The sequence below is a fragment of the Aythya ferina genome (assembly GCF_964211825.1).
Source record: "Aythya ferina genome assembly, chromosome: 13".
NCBI classification, from domain to species: domain Eukaryota; kingdom Metazoa; phylum Chordata; class Aves; order Anseriformes; family Anatidae; genus Aythya; species Aythya ferina.
In genome coordinates, this window is record NC_140311.1 from 9,616,946 (window position 1) to 9,633,539 (window position 16,594).

The following is a 16,594-nucleotide window of genomic DNA, read 5'->3' on the forward strand; positions in this document are numbered from 1 at the left end:
CCTGCCCTGCTCTGCTCCTTCTCAAGCCCCAGCTCAGGCTGCAGAGCACGGGCATTAAAGCAAGACGCAGCCGGGCCAAGAGAGCAAAGCGGTTAAAAAACACTTAGAGTTTAATAGGTATAAAAATTGACATTAAAACACCAATCGTACAAAGGCAGACGAGTACGGACACTGACACGTCTCTACTGCTGATATCTTCGCAGGCGACTGAGCCAGATGCTCACACCTAGCGGCGTGGCTCCGGCGGCACAGGGCTCAGCGTGGGGCACGAAACTGGAGCGGGGCCTCAGGCGGCTGAGCCCTGTGCTGCTGGAGAGCCCCAGGGCGCCGGCAGTGCCAGGACAAGCCGCTTGCAGCCTCCCCGCACGGCTCCGGGCACGGCCACAACTGCGCCTACACAGCCGGCACGTGGGAAACACAGAGAGGAGGTGACCACGGCCACAGGGACAGGCAGGACGAATAAAGCTGTACCACCACACGGGCCTCTCGTGGGAAGGCAAAGCAGCACTTCTGACAGCAGCTTCCACGGTGGCAGGGCCGTGCCGGTGTCGCTGCCCCTCGGCGGGGGGGGGATTGCAGGGAGCAGCCCCGGGCCACCAGCTCGCCCACCCGGCCCGGGGCCTCGGCTCCCCAACCTCTGCTCCGCGAGGGGAAAGGGCAGCGCACGGCCCGGCTCCGCGGGGCTCTGGGCTCGCTCCCCACGGGCTGGGGGATGCCTGTGCGGGTTGCAGCCCTGTCCCAGCGCAGGAATACTGGCAGAGTCCTCCGAGTACCGGTGTCGATCGCGGTCGCCGCTTCCCTCAGACCGCGGTGGCCCTGGGGCTGAGGTCCTGCTCGGGGGGGTGCAGAGGCTTCTCGGCCACGGCACGGGGCTCCGCATTCTTCCCTTCCACGCTGTTCCGAATGCCGTAGCCGAAGTAAATCAGAAAACCTGCAAGAGATGCTACAGTGAGATGCACGGTAGCGGGCTGCCAGCGTAACGGCCTCTCCAGGGAGGCCCTGCTGACGGGCAGAAGCCAGAACACCAGGATCACACCGCCCAGGCCACCCGGCAGGCTGCCCAGCACACACAGGCTCCTCTCCAAATCCAGCGGACACGAGGCCACCCTGCTGGAGCAGAGGGCAGACCCCGCGCCATGCAAGCACCGCGCTCCCCTCCAGGACACCTACCCACGGCCATCCAGACGGCAAATCGCGCCCAGGTGCCGGCACTCAGCTGCACCATCAGCAGGATGTTAACGAAGATGCTGACGAGCGGCAGGAGTGGGAGGAAAGGTACCTGCAAGGGGCAAGAGGTGCCACATCAGCCGTGCCCGAGGGACCCAGCTGGGGCTAAAGGTGCTCTGCCACCTGGGTGCTTCCACTCCAGGGGCTGCGCCTCACAGGGCTGTGGCTCCAGGCCCTGGGCATTTCTGGATGGTGGAAGCCCAGCAGCAAGCCCTGCACCAGCCTCGGGTCCAGAGGGATGGAGACAACAAGCTCCCAGAGGCTGCACTCACTTTGAAGTTCAACCGTGCGTTGCTCTGCGGCTGCCTCCAGATGATGATGGTGGGAACGAGCAGAGCCACCGCGAGCAGCACCAGGGCTGAGATCCAGCCCACGTTGGCCTCCTTCAGCGCATCCACCTTGAGGCTCAGGACCACGCAGATGATTGTGATTAGGATGGCTGCAAGAGAGAAGGCAGTCGGTGTGCTGCACAGCGCGTGGCTGTACAACTCCCTGGCAACTCCCCGGGCTGCAGGGCTGAGCCACCACCTCCTCTTGGTCACGGACAGATCACCCAACATCCTCCCCAAAGCCTCAGCACTTTACCAGGAGGAACTCTCCAGCCTGGTAAGCCGAGGGAAGCCTGTGCTCAGCTGGGCTCAAACCCAGCTCCAACACCTACACAGAGCTTGCTAAGCTGCCCGGTTCTGCCTGCACAATGAAACCATTGATGCACGGATCACCAGCCGAGCCTGAGCACTCTCAGGTCCCTTCCCAGGTCTGCAGGGACACACCAACACGCCCTGGGGCAGTGCTGCTCCCCAGCAAGGAGCCAGCAAGCCCGGCCTCGTGGCAGGACAGGGCAGGCCAGGAGCAACAGCCGCTGCCTCCCACTCACTCACCGATGACGCAGACGCAGGTGTAGACGATGCGCCCCGAGAGCGCTGTGGGGGTGTCTGAGGGCGGGTTGAAGAGTGTCGTCAGGGACGGCTTCTCTATTTCCTTGGTGCCCATGGCAGGGACGCTTGGGTTCATGACAACCCTCTCCTCCTCATTCCCGTTCAGCTCCAGCATCTCCACGGCCTTCGGGGAGTTCAGCTGCCCAGATTGGTACCTGTGCAGACGGGACCTGCTCAGTGCTGCGCAAGCTGGAGCGGAGCCCAGGGATATTCCCAGCCCAGGGACACAACAGCACCCTCTGTACCCCTCCTGCGCTGCCAGCAGCCCCACGGATGTGCCTGGAGGCACCACCCAGCCTCCAGCTCACGGGCTTCAGCTGTGGCCACAAACCCCGGGCTGGCTGCGAGGCCAGCGAGGAGCATCCACCCCAAGGCGAGACCCAGCAGGAGAGGAGGCACCCACCGGAGGATGAGCACGCACACGGCGACCAGGGAGTAGGCCAGCAGTGTGCCGATCGACATGAGGTCCACCAGGTCTTTCAGCTCGAGCAGGAAGGCCATCACCGCTGCAACGAGGACGGGCAGCATGAGCGCAGCCCTGGGCTGCAGGGGGGGACTGAGCACAAAGTGGCCACCAGAAACCTTACCTGCGAGGAGCCCGGAGGTGATAGTGGCCGAAAGAGGAGTCTTTGTGCGGCTGTTGATGCTGGAGAGGAACTTGAAGAGCAGCCCGTCTTCTGCCATGGCGTAGATCACACGGGGCATGGGAAACATGGAGCCCAGCAAGCTGCCGTGGGGAGAGACAGCTCAGGGCTCGCCGGGTGGTGGCCAGACAAGCCGAGCCGTCTGCAGCCACCATCCAGGGCAGGAAAGGACCAACTTGTGCTGGGAGCAGGACAGGAGCTGCACAGGGCTCAGCTGGGACACGTGCCCCCAGCCCTGCGGTGGGGCAGGCGGCACCACGGATGGGGCTGGTCCTACCTGGTGGAGAGCGCGCAGAGCGAGCCGACGGCGACGGCATAACGGGCGGGCTCCCAGCCCACTGCCTTGAAAGCCTCGGGCAGCGGGCTCCCCTTGTCCAGAAGGAAGTAGGGCACCATGAGGGTGAGTGCCGCAGACACCCCGAAATAGGCCACGAAGCAGATGAGCAGGGACACGATGATGCCGATGGGGATGGAGCGCTGCGGGTTCCTGGCTTCCTCCCCTGCACGGAGGGAAGAGGCAGCGTCTGTCCCCATCCGTCCCCACTCCACGCAGCCATGCCCAGCCCTCTGCCCCCGCCTGCAGCTCCAGCTCCCTGCTGTACCCAGATCCTACACATAAGCATGGGGTTAGTAAGGCAGCCGTGCTGCCCCCTGCCCTGAGCTTTGCACAGATGTGCTCCTTGCGGCACCGCACTCCCCGGCGAGGGGCTCCGCGGTCGGTGCAGGAGGCGGCTGCTCCAGGCAGCCCCGTGGGCCAGGAGGCTGGGCAGAACAGTCTGTACCAGCAACCCGCTAAGTAGATTCCTGGAGGAATGAGGGGAAATTAAGAGGGCTCCCTGCACGCCACCGAGATGGTTCTACGTGAACTCAGTCATTTAAAAGAACATTGCTTGAGGCTGTGAAATGAGCACGAGCACCGGCAATTCCCAGCATGGCTGCAGCCTCGTCTCTGCAGCTGAAAGGCTCCCTGCAGCCCCGCAGCTGCCCAGGCAGGTGGGGAGCAGCCCTGCTCTCACCATGCCTCACAGGGAGCCCCGATTCCAGGCCTTTTGTGCTGGTGCAGCTGGGGATGGAGTTGCCACAGCAGCAGGATGAGCCATTTCCCACAGCCAGGAGCGAGCGCTGTGCTCCCTCCCCACAAGCCGCTGGCAGCAGCTCACGGAGGGAGCCTCACTAGGGGCACTACCTGTGGTGGCGATGCAGTCGAACCCCACGAAGGCATAGAAACACGTGGCGGCACCAGTCAGGATCCCTTCCAGCTTAAAGGGGACGAACCCTCCGGATCCAAAGTCTTTTATTCTGGAAGAAAGAAGCAGAGCAGGTGAGGCTGCGGCGGGGTGCGCGGCCCCCTCCGGCACACACCGTGCTCCAGGGTACGGTGTGGTACCAGCCCTGTGCTGCGCACCGGCCGGCCGGACCCTCTGCCCTCCTCACCTGGTCTCCTCATTTGGCACGTCTGGGTACACGAGGTTGCGGTAGTCCTCCTCCGTGAGCTGCCAGTTCTTGATGTTGCCCTTGATGAAGCCGGCGATGATGACGAAGCCCAGCACCAGCAGGTTCACCGCCGTGAAGATTTTGTTCACCAGAGCGGACTCGCTGACGCCGAAGGCCAGCAGCGCTGTGGGACAGAGGGTGTGAGCGGGGGACACGCCTGCACCGTGTCACCCCCGGGGCCGCGGGGCCAGTCCCGCACACTCACCAGTAAGCAGCGCGATCAGGATCAGTGCAAAGAAGTCCGGGCGCTCGGCCAGCACCCCTGGCACATGTACCGTGGTCTTGTTCATGAAGAAGGTGGAGATGTGGTTGCCAATGATGTTGTCAAACGCTGCGCTCCAGGCTCGGGCCACGCTGGCTGTACCTGGCCGACGGCAAAGCCGCACGTTGGTCCTGGCATGTGGCAGCACCGGTCCCCCACCCCGACACCAGCTCTTGCTGAGCCCCAAAGCACCCGTCCCGCACCCTGCTCCCGTGCTCCTCCAAGCACCGTGTGCTGGGGCTGCATCGGCACAGTGCCGGCACGCTTCCCGTGCCCATCCGGCAGCGCCACGTACCTATCACGTAGGACAGGATGAGGTTCCAGCCGGTCGTGAAAGCCCAGATCTCGCCGACTGTCACGTAGCTGTAGAGGTAGGCAGAGCCAGTCTTGGGGACGCGGGCCCCAAACTCTGCGTAGCAGAGCCCAGCCAGTACTGAGGAGAGTGCAGCCACCAGGAAGCAGAGGACGATGGAGGGACCAGCCCTATCCTTGGCCACTTCCCCGGCCAGCACGTACACGCCAGCCCCCAGCGTGCTGCCCACCCCCAGGGCTATGAGGTCCAGCGTGGAGAGGCAGCGAGCGAAACGCGTCTCCTCGGAGCTCAGATCCACCACGCGCCGGCGGATCAGCTTCTTCCCAACACTGCTCATTTTTCCCCCAAACATCTCGTCCTCCGCAGGTGGTGCTCAGCTGCTCGAAAACCCTGCAAGAGAAGCCACCGTAGGAGCGTGAAGCTCAGAGTCCTGCGTGGAGCCGAGGCCAGAGGCAGCAGGAGCAGGGCAGGCGGCGGTGCCACCAGCAGCCTGGAGGAGCTGTAGCTCTGACCTGTCAGCACCGAGCCCCAGCCACGCTGGCGAGGCAGAGGCCGTTTGGTTCCCCCGTCGTGGTGTGGGGCTGCGCACACCCTCCCTGCACAGCTCCCACGCCAGTCCCCAGGGGCAGGAGAGCAAGCCGGAGACAAACCCAGCGAGTCCGTGCTGGGAAATAGACTGCTTAGACAAACACTGTGTGGTCCATGCCCCGGGGCTCTGGGCACGTCCCAGAGCTTGCCCACTGTCTCTGAGCAACTCCCCACCGATTTGGCAGCCCAGAGATCCCTCAGCCCAAACTTGACTGCTGGTGCATCCTCCCGGCCTGGCGCGTGGGCGTGCGCAGAGGCGATGGCAGGGAAACAAAGCATTCCTCCAGCCGAGGCTTCGGCGTGCTGGGCTGAGTCACTCGGAGATTCCTCCCAGCATCTGCACTGCACCCTCGGCGGGGATGCACGGCCAGGCAGGCAGCAGGCAGGGCTCGCAGTCCCCAGCACACAACCCTCGTGCGCGGACAGCCCTTGCGTGCTCACAGCGGGCTTTGCCCCTAAAGGTGCTGCTCCCCACCGCCACCATCCCCAAACGCTCAGGCACAGGAGCACCCCACAGGGTGGGCAACGGGCACAGAGCGAGAGAAGGCGCTAGGAAAGCGGCTCCCGATGCCCACCAGCGCCTGCTTGGTGCCAGCTGTTCCCTCCTCCTGCCTGAGCCACGCACCGCACTTCGGCGGCGATGTCCCACGGCAGGGACCAGCCCAGGCACACGCGAGCAGGACCCCGTGAGCCGCTCCCCGCCGGGGATTACCGGCGTTGCGTCGGTCGCCACCAGCTCAGCTGCTTCCCCGTGAGCCCCCGGCCAGCCCGGGGCTGATGAAAGCTCCTCCGGAACTGCCGGGTGCCGCTCCCAGCCTTACCCAACGAGGCAGCCGCGCTCGGGACCGGGCCAGCTCCGATGGCACAAGTGCCCCAGCGCTGGCACCCTCCCCGGGGCCACGTCCGAGCCGCCTCCGGGACGTCCCCGCGGGTTCCCCACGCCCGAAACCAGCCCCGCAAGGCGCGGGCACGGCGGGAGCCCCGCTCCCCCCCGGAGCAGCCCGGAGCCGGAGCTCGGGGCAGGACGGCTCGGGGCAGCCGCCAGCTCGGCGCTGAACGGGGCGAGCACCGAGCCCCGAGCCCCGAGCCCCGAGCCCCGAGCCCCGGGCCCGGAGCAGGCGGCCCGCGCCCAGCCCCGCCGCCACGCTCCCGGCAGCGCGCACGGGGCCGAGGGCGGCCGGGGCAGAGCAGCGCACGCCAGCGGCACCGGGAGGCTCCCGGTGGGGCAGCCCCGTCCCGGAGCCGCCTCCACAGCGGCTCCGCGTCCCCGGGCGGCCGCCGGTACCGGCAGCACGTGTTGCCGGTGGCTGATGCAAGCGCGGCACCGGTTGCGCCAGGCTGCGCCCGGCCCGGCGGCGGCGCCCGCCGCGAACTCACCGGCGGCTCGGCTCGGTTGGGCTGGGTTGGGCTCGGCTCGGTTGGGCTCAGCGTGGTCCGGCTCTGCCCGGCTCGCTCCCGCTCCGCTCGCCCCGGGACTGCCGCCCAGGAGCAACAGGGGGGGGGCGGACCGGCTCCGCCCGCCGGATGGCCCAGCCCAACCCCCAGATTGAGAGGGAATTAAAAAAAAAAAAAAAAAAAAAATCCTAAGCGGCAGCGCTGCGATGGCCGGGTCCGGCTCGTCCTCCCCATCCCCCCCAGGAGCTCTCCAGCCTCAGTAGCCAAAACCAAAGGGAGATCAAACGCCCGGAGCAGCGGGGGCCGTGCCTGCCCTGGGAAAGGCCGAGCTGCCAGAGGCTGAGGTCTCCCAGAGCCCAAACGTGGCAGCAGGGCACAGCCGGGCACAGCCTGGCCGCTGCGGGGCTTGGCGAGGGCTGGCACGCAGCTGGACACGGGCACAGCGGGCAGGGGCGGCACGGGGAGGCCAACCCTGCCGTGGGGCACGGGAGCACGGGCAGAGCTCGGCCGAGGGCACGTCGTGGGGAGCTGCCGCCACGTGCTGCGCGGGCAGCAGGTCCCACTTGGCAGCACGCTGCTCCCCTCCCGGCTGTCTGATCAGTGGAGAAACTCCGACAGCAACAGGCGGCTCTGCGCCACGGGGATCCCCTCTGGGAAGAAATGCCGGGCACTAACGCGCTTTCCCCTCGTGGAAGGGCCGGGTGTCGGGAGCGAGGCACACGCTGGCTCCCAAAACCTGGCTCCTGATGCAATCTGGTGCTGCTGCCTCGCTCGGGAGCGGTGCTGGGATGCGAGCCAGCCTCTCCCTGCCCGGGTGCCGGCAGCGCAGGCGAGCCTGGCTCCAGGACGGGAGGCTCCCAGGTGGGAGCTGCTGGCAGCAGAGCGGGCAGGAGTGCCGGGCAGGGCCCCGCGGGGGTGCCTGCCTGCCCGCCCACCTCGCCCCGGCGCTCGCACGCACAAGGGCCGGAAGACAAAAAAGGCGCGCTCAGAAAAATGACGAGCTCAAGGCAATGGAAACGGCGCGGCGGCGGCATCCTGTGCGCGCGGCTGCCAGGCCATGATGCAAACACCGCGCTCACTCCCTTCCCTCGCAGATGAATGAACCGTGTCCCAGCAACGCCCCTTCCTCTCCCCTCCCCGCCGCAGCTCCCCGCCAGCAAGGAAGCGAGCTCAAGATCAAGATGCCGAAATCCCCCACGGCCTCGCTGTTAGCGCCCCAGACGCTTCTGCTACTGCTCGGGTTGCCGGCAGGGACCCGGCTGGGCCAGGCCAAGGCCCCGCGGTGCGTGGGCAGTTGCGCCACTGCAGGGCAGGTCCGGGGCACCCCAGGGTGCCGCAAGGCAGGGACGCGCTGGGGGAAATGCCCAGCCCTGCCAAGCAGAAGCTGAAGTGCCCGGAGCAGTGGCGTGGTGGGTGGTGACACCGCGACTCGCCCATTCCCAGAAACCATCTTCCAGCAGCCCCCCGGAGGATGCTGCGGGACAGGGAGCAGCAGCGGGCACGGAGCAGGACAAAGCCACCCCCAGCTCCCAGACCTCCCACGCAGCTCCGTGTTCATCGTCACAGCACCCCGTCCTCGCCCCCCCGGCTAACACAGGGCCCTCACCCGGCAGCACGGGTGCCAAGGGCTGGGGGCGGCCAAGCACACGTCCCAACAGGAGCAGCAGGAAGGCAGGCAGCAGCAGGGTGCACGCAGCCAGCGCTACACGGAGGCATGGGGAGGAGGTAGCTCCAGGCCAGAAAGGGGCCAAAAGCCCTGCAGAAGCAGAGCTGAACCAGCCCGTGGAGCCTCATCCCCTTTCACGAGCAGAGCTCCGTGATGGAGCGTCCCCAAACAGCTGCCCCAGGAACTCGCAGCCACCCCAGAAGGGGCACAGGCTGCCTGCGGCACCCAAGGGTGGCCAAAAAGGCCAGCCTGAGATAAGAGGGGAGCAGGAGCACGCCAGCCTGCCCGGCCCAGCCCTGGGGCACTGCCAGCATAAAGCAGGACTTAACCAGGGCCTCACCCTGACGCGAGGCAGTTGGACAAGGCACCCACATCAACCTACCACAGACAGACAGCAGCATGGCAGGGCTTGCAAGCAGCGCTTCCAGCACTGGCAGGCAGGGACGGGGAAGAACAGAGCCCCCACATGTTGCTTCCATGCCCTGCAAGCAAGCCACCGGTTAAACTGGTAAGAAGCAGCAAAGAGCTGTAGGAGCCAAACATGCAATCAGCAAGTGCTGGCTCTTCCCACTCGCAGCACGAAGGTTAAGGCAGAAACCTCCCCATGCAGCCGCCTGCCACCACCACGGCTGTCACCAGCACGTCCAAACATCCTGCTTAGAAGCTTCAGGTTCTCCAGAAAGGATTCCCCAGGGTCAGAGCAGCACCACCCACCTCCTCCCTGCGTGCAGCAGACCAGGCAGCACAGGGCGCTGACCCCCTGCCAGCAGACAGGGAGCAGCGCTGAGAAAAGAAATAAAAGTTTATTTCAAATACAAGGAAATAAAATATGTGGGGTTCAAGTGCCCCACAAGTATCACTGGCCCAGCAGCTGAGGTGCCTGGGCAAGTCGCTGTTGTGTCCGTCCCCACGCTGTCAGCCTCTCCCCACGACACCGTTCTCGTCCACTGCTGCATCTTCTGGACGGATTCCTGGGGAAGAAGAGCAGCTTCACAGCCCTGCTGCTCCCAGCACTCAGCACCTGCCCCACGGGGAAGGCCACGAGCTTTGTCCTGACCTGCCCTCAGACCCTTTGGGGCAGCGACTGGGGTCCTGCTCTACCCCCCGACAAGAAGCCAGCCCCCTCCCCACGGAGATGCAGGCCCTGGGCTCCTGGCGCAAGCACGGAGAGAGCCAGCTGTGCTGCAGCTCTCCAGCCCCAGAGCAGGCAGCCCCACGTACCAAGCTTGCCCTTCAGTAGCTCCAGCTGCTTCTGCAAACACTCCAGCTTCTGGGACAGCCGATCACCTGCCGACTGGCGAGGGCAGGGTGTCAGTGGGGTGCAGTGACCCACGGGCCACCCCCAGCACAGGCTCTCCTGACCCCGTACTGGGATGCGTCCAAAACGTCAGGAGGTATAACAGCGACAATGGTAACAGCCACGAGGGTTGTAAATCTTGCAAAACGTCCTTAAAAAACTAACTGACCAGAAGCCTGGAGTCCCCTGAGCACCGGGGAGGACGGAAAGCCATGCAGCAAGCGCACAAGGGCTTGTGTAAACACCAAGGAAAGGCCGGGACGGCTCGGGTGCCAGCTCAGAAATTGGCAGCCCCAAGGCAAAACCACCTCCTCCCACCTCTGGCCCAAGCCCCGGTGCGCACCCAGGCCACCGCTGGCTCTCACCTGCTCAGCAGGGGTTTGCCTCCCCGCAGCCCAGAGCCTTGCCTGCAAAAGGAGCCGTGTTTTCACCAGCAACGTAACTGCCACAGCCAGCAGCCCTTCCCAGCCAGGGCACAGCGCTGTCCGGATAAGGAGCAGCAGGCCGGCAGCAGCTGGGAGCTGCGGGAAGGGCTTGAAGGCCTCTCTCAGGCTCCCTCGAGCAAGTTCTGCCCTCTGCAGGGAGAATCGGCTCCCAATTTGGGGCTGGGCAGCACAGGGAGGCAGCGCACCCACACAGCATCCCCGGGAGGTTAGGGTCAGGTAGGGCTCTGCAGCAAGAGCGGCACTCCCCTGCACGCAGCCGCCCCGGGAGGCTGCCCGTTTCCTACCACTCACCCCAAGCCAAACACAAAACCTGACAAAACTCGATGCAGAAGCGCAAACACCTCCCACTGGGGCGTGCTCCCAGGACACTCTTTTTTCAGCTGGCCTTGAGCACTTCGGCCTGGAGCCAGGAAAGGCTGAGCGAAGGGCTGCGCTCGTGCGGGACCAGGCCTCCATCCTGCCCACCCAGCCCATGCTGCACGCAGCCCGTCTGTGCTCTCAGCATTTTCCTTCAGCTCCTGGGTAGTCGATCCTGAAGTAGGGCACAGGAAACCAAAACAAAAAGCATCAGAGCCCTGCTAGCAGCCGGGGCCGCTCCCTGCTCCGCAGGTGAACCAGAGCACCAGGGCTGCTCGGGCTCCGTCTGGGTGCCTCTCCAGGGAAAGGGACTTGGTGCAGCCTCGCTGCTTGCTCTGCGTTTCACTGCCCTTCCTCTGAGCCTAGGCACACACCGCCCCCTCCTGTCCTTTCCTCAGGATCAGCCTTGGACTCTGCTGCTGAGCGCTGAGCGTCCTCCCCAGGCCTCCAGCTCTCCTCCTCCACAGCTCTGGAGCCCAGAGGGCTTCTGCCAGGCTCCCCCTTACCTAGGTAAGAGCTTGAGGGAAGCCACTTTTCCTGGCAGCCGCGGCCGGGAGCGAGAAGCCATGGCAGGGATTGCTGTAGAAGGCCCCTTGGAGGGCTGTCTGTGACCCGCAGCCCTGACAGCAGCTGGATAGACCACGGGGAGAGACCCCAAGGTCACCGGTGCGCGTGGGTGGGAGGCCAGGCACCGCTCGCAGCACGAGCGCATCCCCTGGGATGCTTCCAGGCACTCCCCACTCCCCGACCCCTCTCCATGCTGCAGCCCAGGCCTTCCCCTGCTCCCTTCCAGGAGCTGAATCCCCCCCCAGCACCCCTGCCCGCTTACTTTCCATCTCCTTGTCCCGGGGGACAGGTCTGGGTATGGCAAATGGAGCCCCACCGGCACGCTGCAGCTTGGGCTTGGCACCCGGCTTCAGCTTCGTGCCTGGGGGACACACAGAGCATCGGGCACGGGGCGAGGAGCCCGCGGTGCCCGGAGCCGGGCTCTCTCCGGCCAGGGCTTACCTGGGAGCGGGGGGAGCCTCGCTGCAGCGGCTCCCGGTCCCGGTCAGCCCTGGGGGGCTCCTGGCCCCTACAGCAGGCGGCCCTGCAGCCAGTCAAGGCGAGAGGGGGGCTGCGGCTCCCCGGGGGTCGCCCCAGGGGGCAGCGAGGGGCACAGTGGCGCGGTGATGGGTGTGGAGGTGACGGGCCTGGCGGTGGCTTCTGGGGAAGAGCCCGGCCCTGCTCGCTGCATCCAAGCTGACCCGAGCTGCCGGGCCTTCTGCCGAGAGGAGTCCGGCCCCAGTTGTGTCCATACCCCCAGCCCGGCCCTCCCCAGCCCACCCTCCCTGAGCCCACAGGACGAGGCAGAGACTCGGCTTCACAGTGGTTTAATGCGAACGGACCCGGAGGTTACACTGGACGGGGGGGGACAGCCGCGCGGAGGCAGCCCCGCAGCGGGACACGCGGGACGAGGGGAGCCCACCCCAAGCGGGGGCTGGCGGGGGGACAGGGGACAGCCGCCTCCGCCGGCCCCCGGAGCAGCTCCCTCCCGGTTTCAGCAACTCGTCCTCGTCTCTCAGATCCAGCTCTCGCCCACGAGCACCAGGTCCTCAGCAGAAAGCCCAGGAGAGGTGACAGAGATCTTGGGGGATGTGCTGGGCAGGAAGCCTGGCAGGGACGGGAGGTCAGCCACCGCAGGCCTGTGCCCCGAGAAAGGCTCAACCACGCTGCCACAAAGTGACCGAGGGTTGACCCGAGGAGCTCCCCGAGCAGAGGCCAAGCCTTGCTCGATGCAGCTGTGACAGCCAGAGGGGTCTCCAAAGGACGGCTCTGGTGCAGCAAGTCACAGCCTCGTGGTCTCTCCCGAGCTCTGGACGGTTCCCTGACCAGCCTTGTGCCTTCCCTTCCACATTAGTGACCACCTAGCTCATCGGAGAGAAAAAAAAAAACAGAACACAAACAAAACCTATCAGTCCTTAACCCTGCTCCACGCACAAGCCTCTAGCCCAGGACTGACCCAGCAAACTTTCTGCCGTCCCTTTCTGGAGAGGTGGTGCCACCCTCGCTTCGCACCAGGCTCCTCCTGCAGCTGCAACAGCCCCCGGCCTCCTCCTGCTCCTCGGCCAGGCCGGTCCCTTCCCTTCCTTCCCCTCCCCTCCGCAGCTGGGGCACGGGATAAGGTCAGCGCAGCTCAGCTGAACCGGGTGCTGCTGGAAACACCAGGGCAGCAGCCCGCAGCAGAGCTGGCTGTGGCGTTTTTAAAGCCTGGGCCGTGGCACCGCAGCTCACGCTGCGACAGCCCGGGCTAGCCCAGCTTCCACGCACCAAACCGCTCTCGCGGAGCATCGGGAGAGCGCACGGCGTGGAAACCCCCCGAGCTGCCAGTAGCACGCGAGAAAGGAGGGGGAGTAACACTAATACACCAAACAGGTCTGTACGCAGGAGGCTGAGAGCAGGGTTAGAGTAAGTCTTGGGTCTCAGCACTTCCAGACAGTGAAGAATGGGGATTTCATGCAGGGCGAACGGGGTGGACGAGGGACCAACACACCCAGGCACCTACTCACTGTTTTGGATAAGCCTTACTAAAACTCTAATACCTGATGCAATCACTGACCAACATGACAACTGCTATTCTTCAGAGTCTCCTGCAGAGATGCTTGGGGCTGCATGGACAGGGGAGTGAAGGTCATCTCATACCTTTCTGTACAGGGAGAGAGGCAGCTCCTACACCATAATGCCATAAGCAAGTTCCTGCTCCACACCTATTCACACCTGCCGCTAGGTGCGGGACAACACATTCACTTGCATAAATCTTCATAGCTTTAGGCCAAGACCACAGCCCAGTAGAACAAGCTGCTGCCAGTTACAAAAGAGGAAAATACTGAACAAACTGGGAGGTTCAAGAGAGGAAAAGCTGGTTCAGAGAAGACAGATTTAGTGTAAAAATAAATGTCATTTTTGCAGGAGGGAGGGTGGAATGGAGGAAGACAGTGCCAGGTGCTCCTACTGGCGCACTTTCCCTGGGACGTAATTCCTATCAATAGTCTCCTCTTGCAGGAACATATGTAAGCAGCGCTCGTTCTGTGCCAGTGGGTGTCCAGCAATTCTGGAAGAAAATCAGATGTGGAGGTTAGCAAAGGCACCGCAGAGATCCCCACACTCCCACTTCTGTGGGGAGAGAGCAAGGCAGGCCTCATTCACGGGCAGCCAGCTCCGAGCACAGCCCTGCTGGGCTCAGGCCAAGGTCAGCAGGTCAGTACAGCAGGGCCAGGAACAGCTGCTTAAACAGAGCACACACCCCACAGCATGCACTGCAGCAGATCACAAACATCCTGAGCCAACACTGCCCAGGCAGCAGGTCTCTAACACAGCCATTTTGCTAATTTTTGCTTCCCTCTCAGAACAGAGCATTGAGCACAACCTACACCGGAGGTAGGATTCACTTCACAGCTGTGGTTTCATCACCTGGCAGCAGGCACCGTCCTTTAGCACAGCACTTGCATGATCAAGACTCCTTCCTGGTCAACCCACAACCCTCTTCTGCCAGCAGTAGCTGGGAGGGCAGGCACACGGCAAGCCCAGGACACCAAGCTTACTTGTTAATAAACTGTTCTAGGCCCTGTCTCCGCTCCTCGATGAAGGACTCCTCAAAGATGCCTTCGTCTCCTCGGAAGGGAAGCTGTCGTTTCAAAGCTTTTCCAGGCAGCGGTGGCACTACAATCTGAAAGCAAAGAACCACTCCTGTCAGCAGAAGCGCCACCTGTGAGAGGGCATCCTAAAGCATTTCACACTCATCTCCAGCACCACCACACGGCCAGAGATCAAGCCCCGAAGCTGCCCCACCACAGCCTCTCTCCTGGGCAAGATTGTCGCTACAACTGCTCCCATGTGACCCACTGGCAGGGACAGGCAGGTCTGAGCTGGACCTCACCTTACTGTCTCGCTCCAGCTCGTTCTTCAGCCATTCAAAGTCGCTGTATCTTCTCCTCACACATGACTCCTTCAATTTGAAGATCGGGAGGTTTGTCTGTAACGAAGAGCAGCAGTTAATTTGCAGGTTGCTTCGGAAGCCAGATAGCGTTTCAACATGCAATTGAAACCTGAAGCTGCGCTTAGAAAACCAAGCCCCCAGAGAAGAAGGCATCACAAGAACACCCAGCTTCATTATTCAGGACAGAGCACAAGCACCGAAGCCCTTCAGAATCAAGCAAGCACTTGCCAGGCTACTTGGAGCCAGCCATTCCCTCCCCCTCAAGTTACTATTTCAGGAACACGCACCCCACCCAGGGGCGCACACTGAAACCAGGGCTTACAAATGCAGACAAAGCTGATTTTTTTTTTTTTTCTCCCGAGTTCACTCCATTTTGAGGTGATCTACGAGACAGCTTCACAGCAGCCTGCAGAGCAGAAGAACCTCCTACCCGACAGCGGCATTTCCATGGAAGAACTGAGGGATGAAATCTTGTCCCTGCGACTGCCCAAGGCCAGACCTGGCGCTACAATCTCCTCGCACAACAGACCGTCACACCCTAACGGATGAGCAGCTTTTTTTCTGGTGGGCCTGTGCCACCAGAGCAACTTGCAGCAATTCCCCTTCCTCCTCCCAAAAAGTCTAAAGACTGGCAGCTACAGGGACTTTATCTCTGCAGTACTGAGATACTCTGAAACACGAAGGGGACTAAGGCAGCACAGCCTGACACACAGCCCCCAGACATATGCAGGTACCACTGCAACACAGCTGACTATGTTCAGGGTCAGATCTGCAAAATAAAGCTGTCTGCCTTCAGAGTCTGTCCACAAGAGCTGGTTTCAGTGAGACTACGAGGTTCTCACCGCCATCTGCCAACAGGCTGGTGGGGACCAAGAATCAGGACAGAAAGAAAAGTAAACACCCAATTCTTCCGTAAGGCAGCGGAGACTCAGCAGTTATAAATCATGCTGCGAGCACAGGCCTGTGCCAGCACCATGACAGCCACTGCAAGCAAGTTTCTCTTCGGGGGACGCTCAGTTTCACTTGCTCAGCTGTCAGATACCTCAGAGGGCTCACCAGCTGAGCCCGGCCGGGCGTTCCACCTGCCCCGCACTCCCCAGAACCACAAAATTTGGGTAAATCGACCGAGTCCACACCCAGGGCTGAGCAGACGGCCCTGCCCACACGTCCCAGGACCTACCCAAGAGCACAGCCGCGGCCTGCAACCCCCCGGGGCTGTGTGAGGGGAGAGGCGCAGGGGCCGGGCCGGCACCCCCACCCCCCATAACCCCCCCATAACCCCCCCATAACCCCCCCCACACCCCCAGGAGGCCCCCACGGCCCCTCCTCGCTGACCTTGAGGCCGGGCGAGCCCCTGACGAGGCTCCGGGACCCCCCCCCCCCAGGCCCTCCCCTTGCCCCCGGCCCTCCCCGGGGCCTTGTCCCCGGCCCGGTGCCCGCCGCCCGGCGGGGGCCGCACCCTCATGCGGAGCTCGTAGCTGGTGTATCTGGCGCGGCCCATGCCCACGGTCTGCGGGTTGAAGATGTCGATCTCCAGGAAGTTGCTGGGCGGCCCGTACGCGTCCGTCAGGTCCTGCGGCTTGGCGTTCAGGCGCCGGGTGTCGGCCACCGCCGCCTCCGACATGGTGGAGCCGCCTCAGCCTCCTCCTCGGCCCGCTCCCTGCCGCAGCCCGCGCGGCCCCGCCCGCGCACTGCGCCCCGCCGCCCATAGGCCGCCTGCATAAATCCGCCCTTATCCATGGTCCCGGGCCGCGGGCTCCGCCGCCCCGCCCGCGCATAGCGGCCTGCCGCCCGTAGGTTGCCAGCATAACGCGGTGGTTATTCAGATTCCCGGGCCGCCACCCACCGCCCGTTTATAGCTATTCATGGCGCGGGGCAGCCCCGCACCGCGGCCCCGGAATCTGCATGGAGATAACACGCTCGCCGGTTCCCCGCGCAGCGCCCGCACCAAAACGGCCGGGACCCGGTGGGGCCGCGCGGGGTGCGAGGCC

At 64.0% G+C, this 16,594-nt stretch overlaps 2 protein-coding genes across 4 annotated transcripts; both read right to left on the reverse strand.

The window, feature by feature from the left end:
• Positions 1-92: 92 nt before the first annotated feature.
• SLC7A3 (solute carrier family 7 member 3) lies at positions 93-7,020 on the reverse strand. Of its 3 annotated transcripts, none has more exons than XM_084534492.1 (12): positions 6,844-7,020; positions 4,861-5,268; positions 4,509-4,667; positions 4,244-4,427; positions 3,996-4,108; positions 3,087-3,309; positions 2,753-2,892; positions 2,569-2,671; positions 2,109-2,320; positions 1,500-1,666; positions 1,171-1,279; positions 93-931 (listed from the first exon to the last, which is right to left on the reverse strand). In XM_084534492.1, the coding sequence occupies exons 2-12, from the start codon at positions 5,228-5,230 to the stop codon at positions 801-803; spliced, it is 1,911 nt and encodes a 636-aa protein (XP_084390618.1). In that variant the 5' UTR covers positions 5,231-5,268; positions 6,844-7,020; the 3' UTR covers positions 93-800. The 3 variants fall into 3 exon arrangements, with proteins under 3 accessions (XP_084390618.1, XP_084390619.1, XP_084390620.1); XM_084534493.1 differs by lacking the exon at positions 6,844-7,020 and adding an exon at positions 6,179-6,761; XM_084534494.1 differs by lacking the exon at positions 6,844-7,020 and adding an exon at positions 5,391-6,134.
• A 4,964-nt stretch (positions 7,021-11,984) lies between these two features.
• SNX12 (sorting nexin 12) lies at positions 11,985-16,280 on the reverse strand. Its single transcript, XM_084534039.1, has 4 exons — positions 16,063-16,280; positions 14,544-14,639; positions 14,209-14,333; positions 11,985-13,718 (listed from the first exon to the last, which is right to left on the reverse strand). The coding sequence occupies exons 1-4, from the start codon at positions 16,225-16,227 to the stop codon at positions 13,616-13,618; spliced, it is 489 nt and encodes a 162-aa protein (XP_084390165.1). The 5' UTR covers positions 16,228-16,280; the 3' UTR covers positions 11,985-13,615.
• Between the last annotated feature and the right edge of the window lie 314 nt (positions 16,281-16,594).

Bases quoted from the DNA above. Each gene is read 5' to 3' on its own strand.
- SNX12 (XM_084534039.1), bottom strand. From the start codon at position 16,227: ATGTCGGAGGCGGCGGTGGCCGACACCCGGCGCCTGAACGCCAAGCCG. The intron at 14,640-16,062 runs GTGCGGCCCCCG...TCTTCGTTACAG, and splicing joins GCTACGAGCTCCGCATGAGG to ACAAACCTCCCGATCTTCAA. The intron at 14,334-14,543 runs GTGAGGTCCAGC...CTTTGCTTTCAG, and splicing joins AGCTGGAGCGAGACAGTAAG to ATTGTAGTGCCACCGCTGCC.
- SLC7A3 (XM_084534492.1), bottom strand. From the start codon at position 5,230: ATGTTTGGGGGAAAAATGAGCAGTGTTGGGAAGAAGCTGATCCGCCGG. The intron at 4,668-4,860 runs GTACGTGGCGCT...GCCGTCGGCCAG, and splicing joins CATCCTGTCCTACGTGATAG to GTACAGCCAGCGTGGCCCGA. The intron at 2,893-3,086 runs GTAGGACCAGCC...TCCCCACGGCAG, and splicing joins CTCTGCGCGCTCTCCACCAG to CTTGCTGGGCTCCATGTTTC.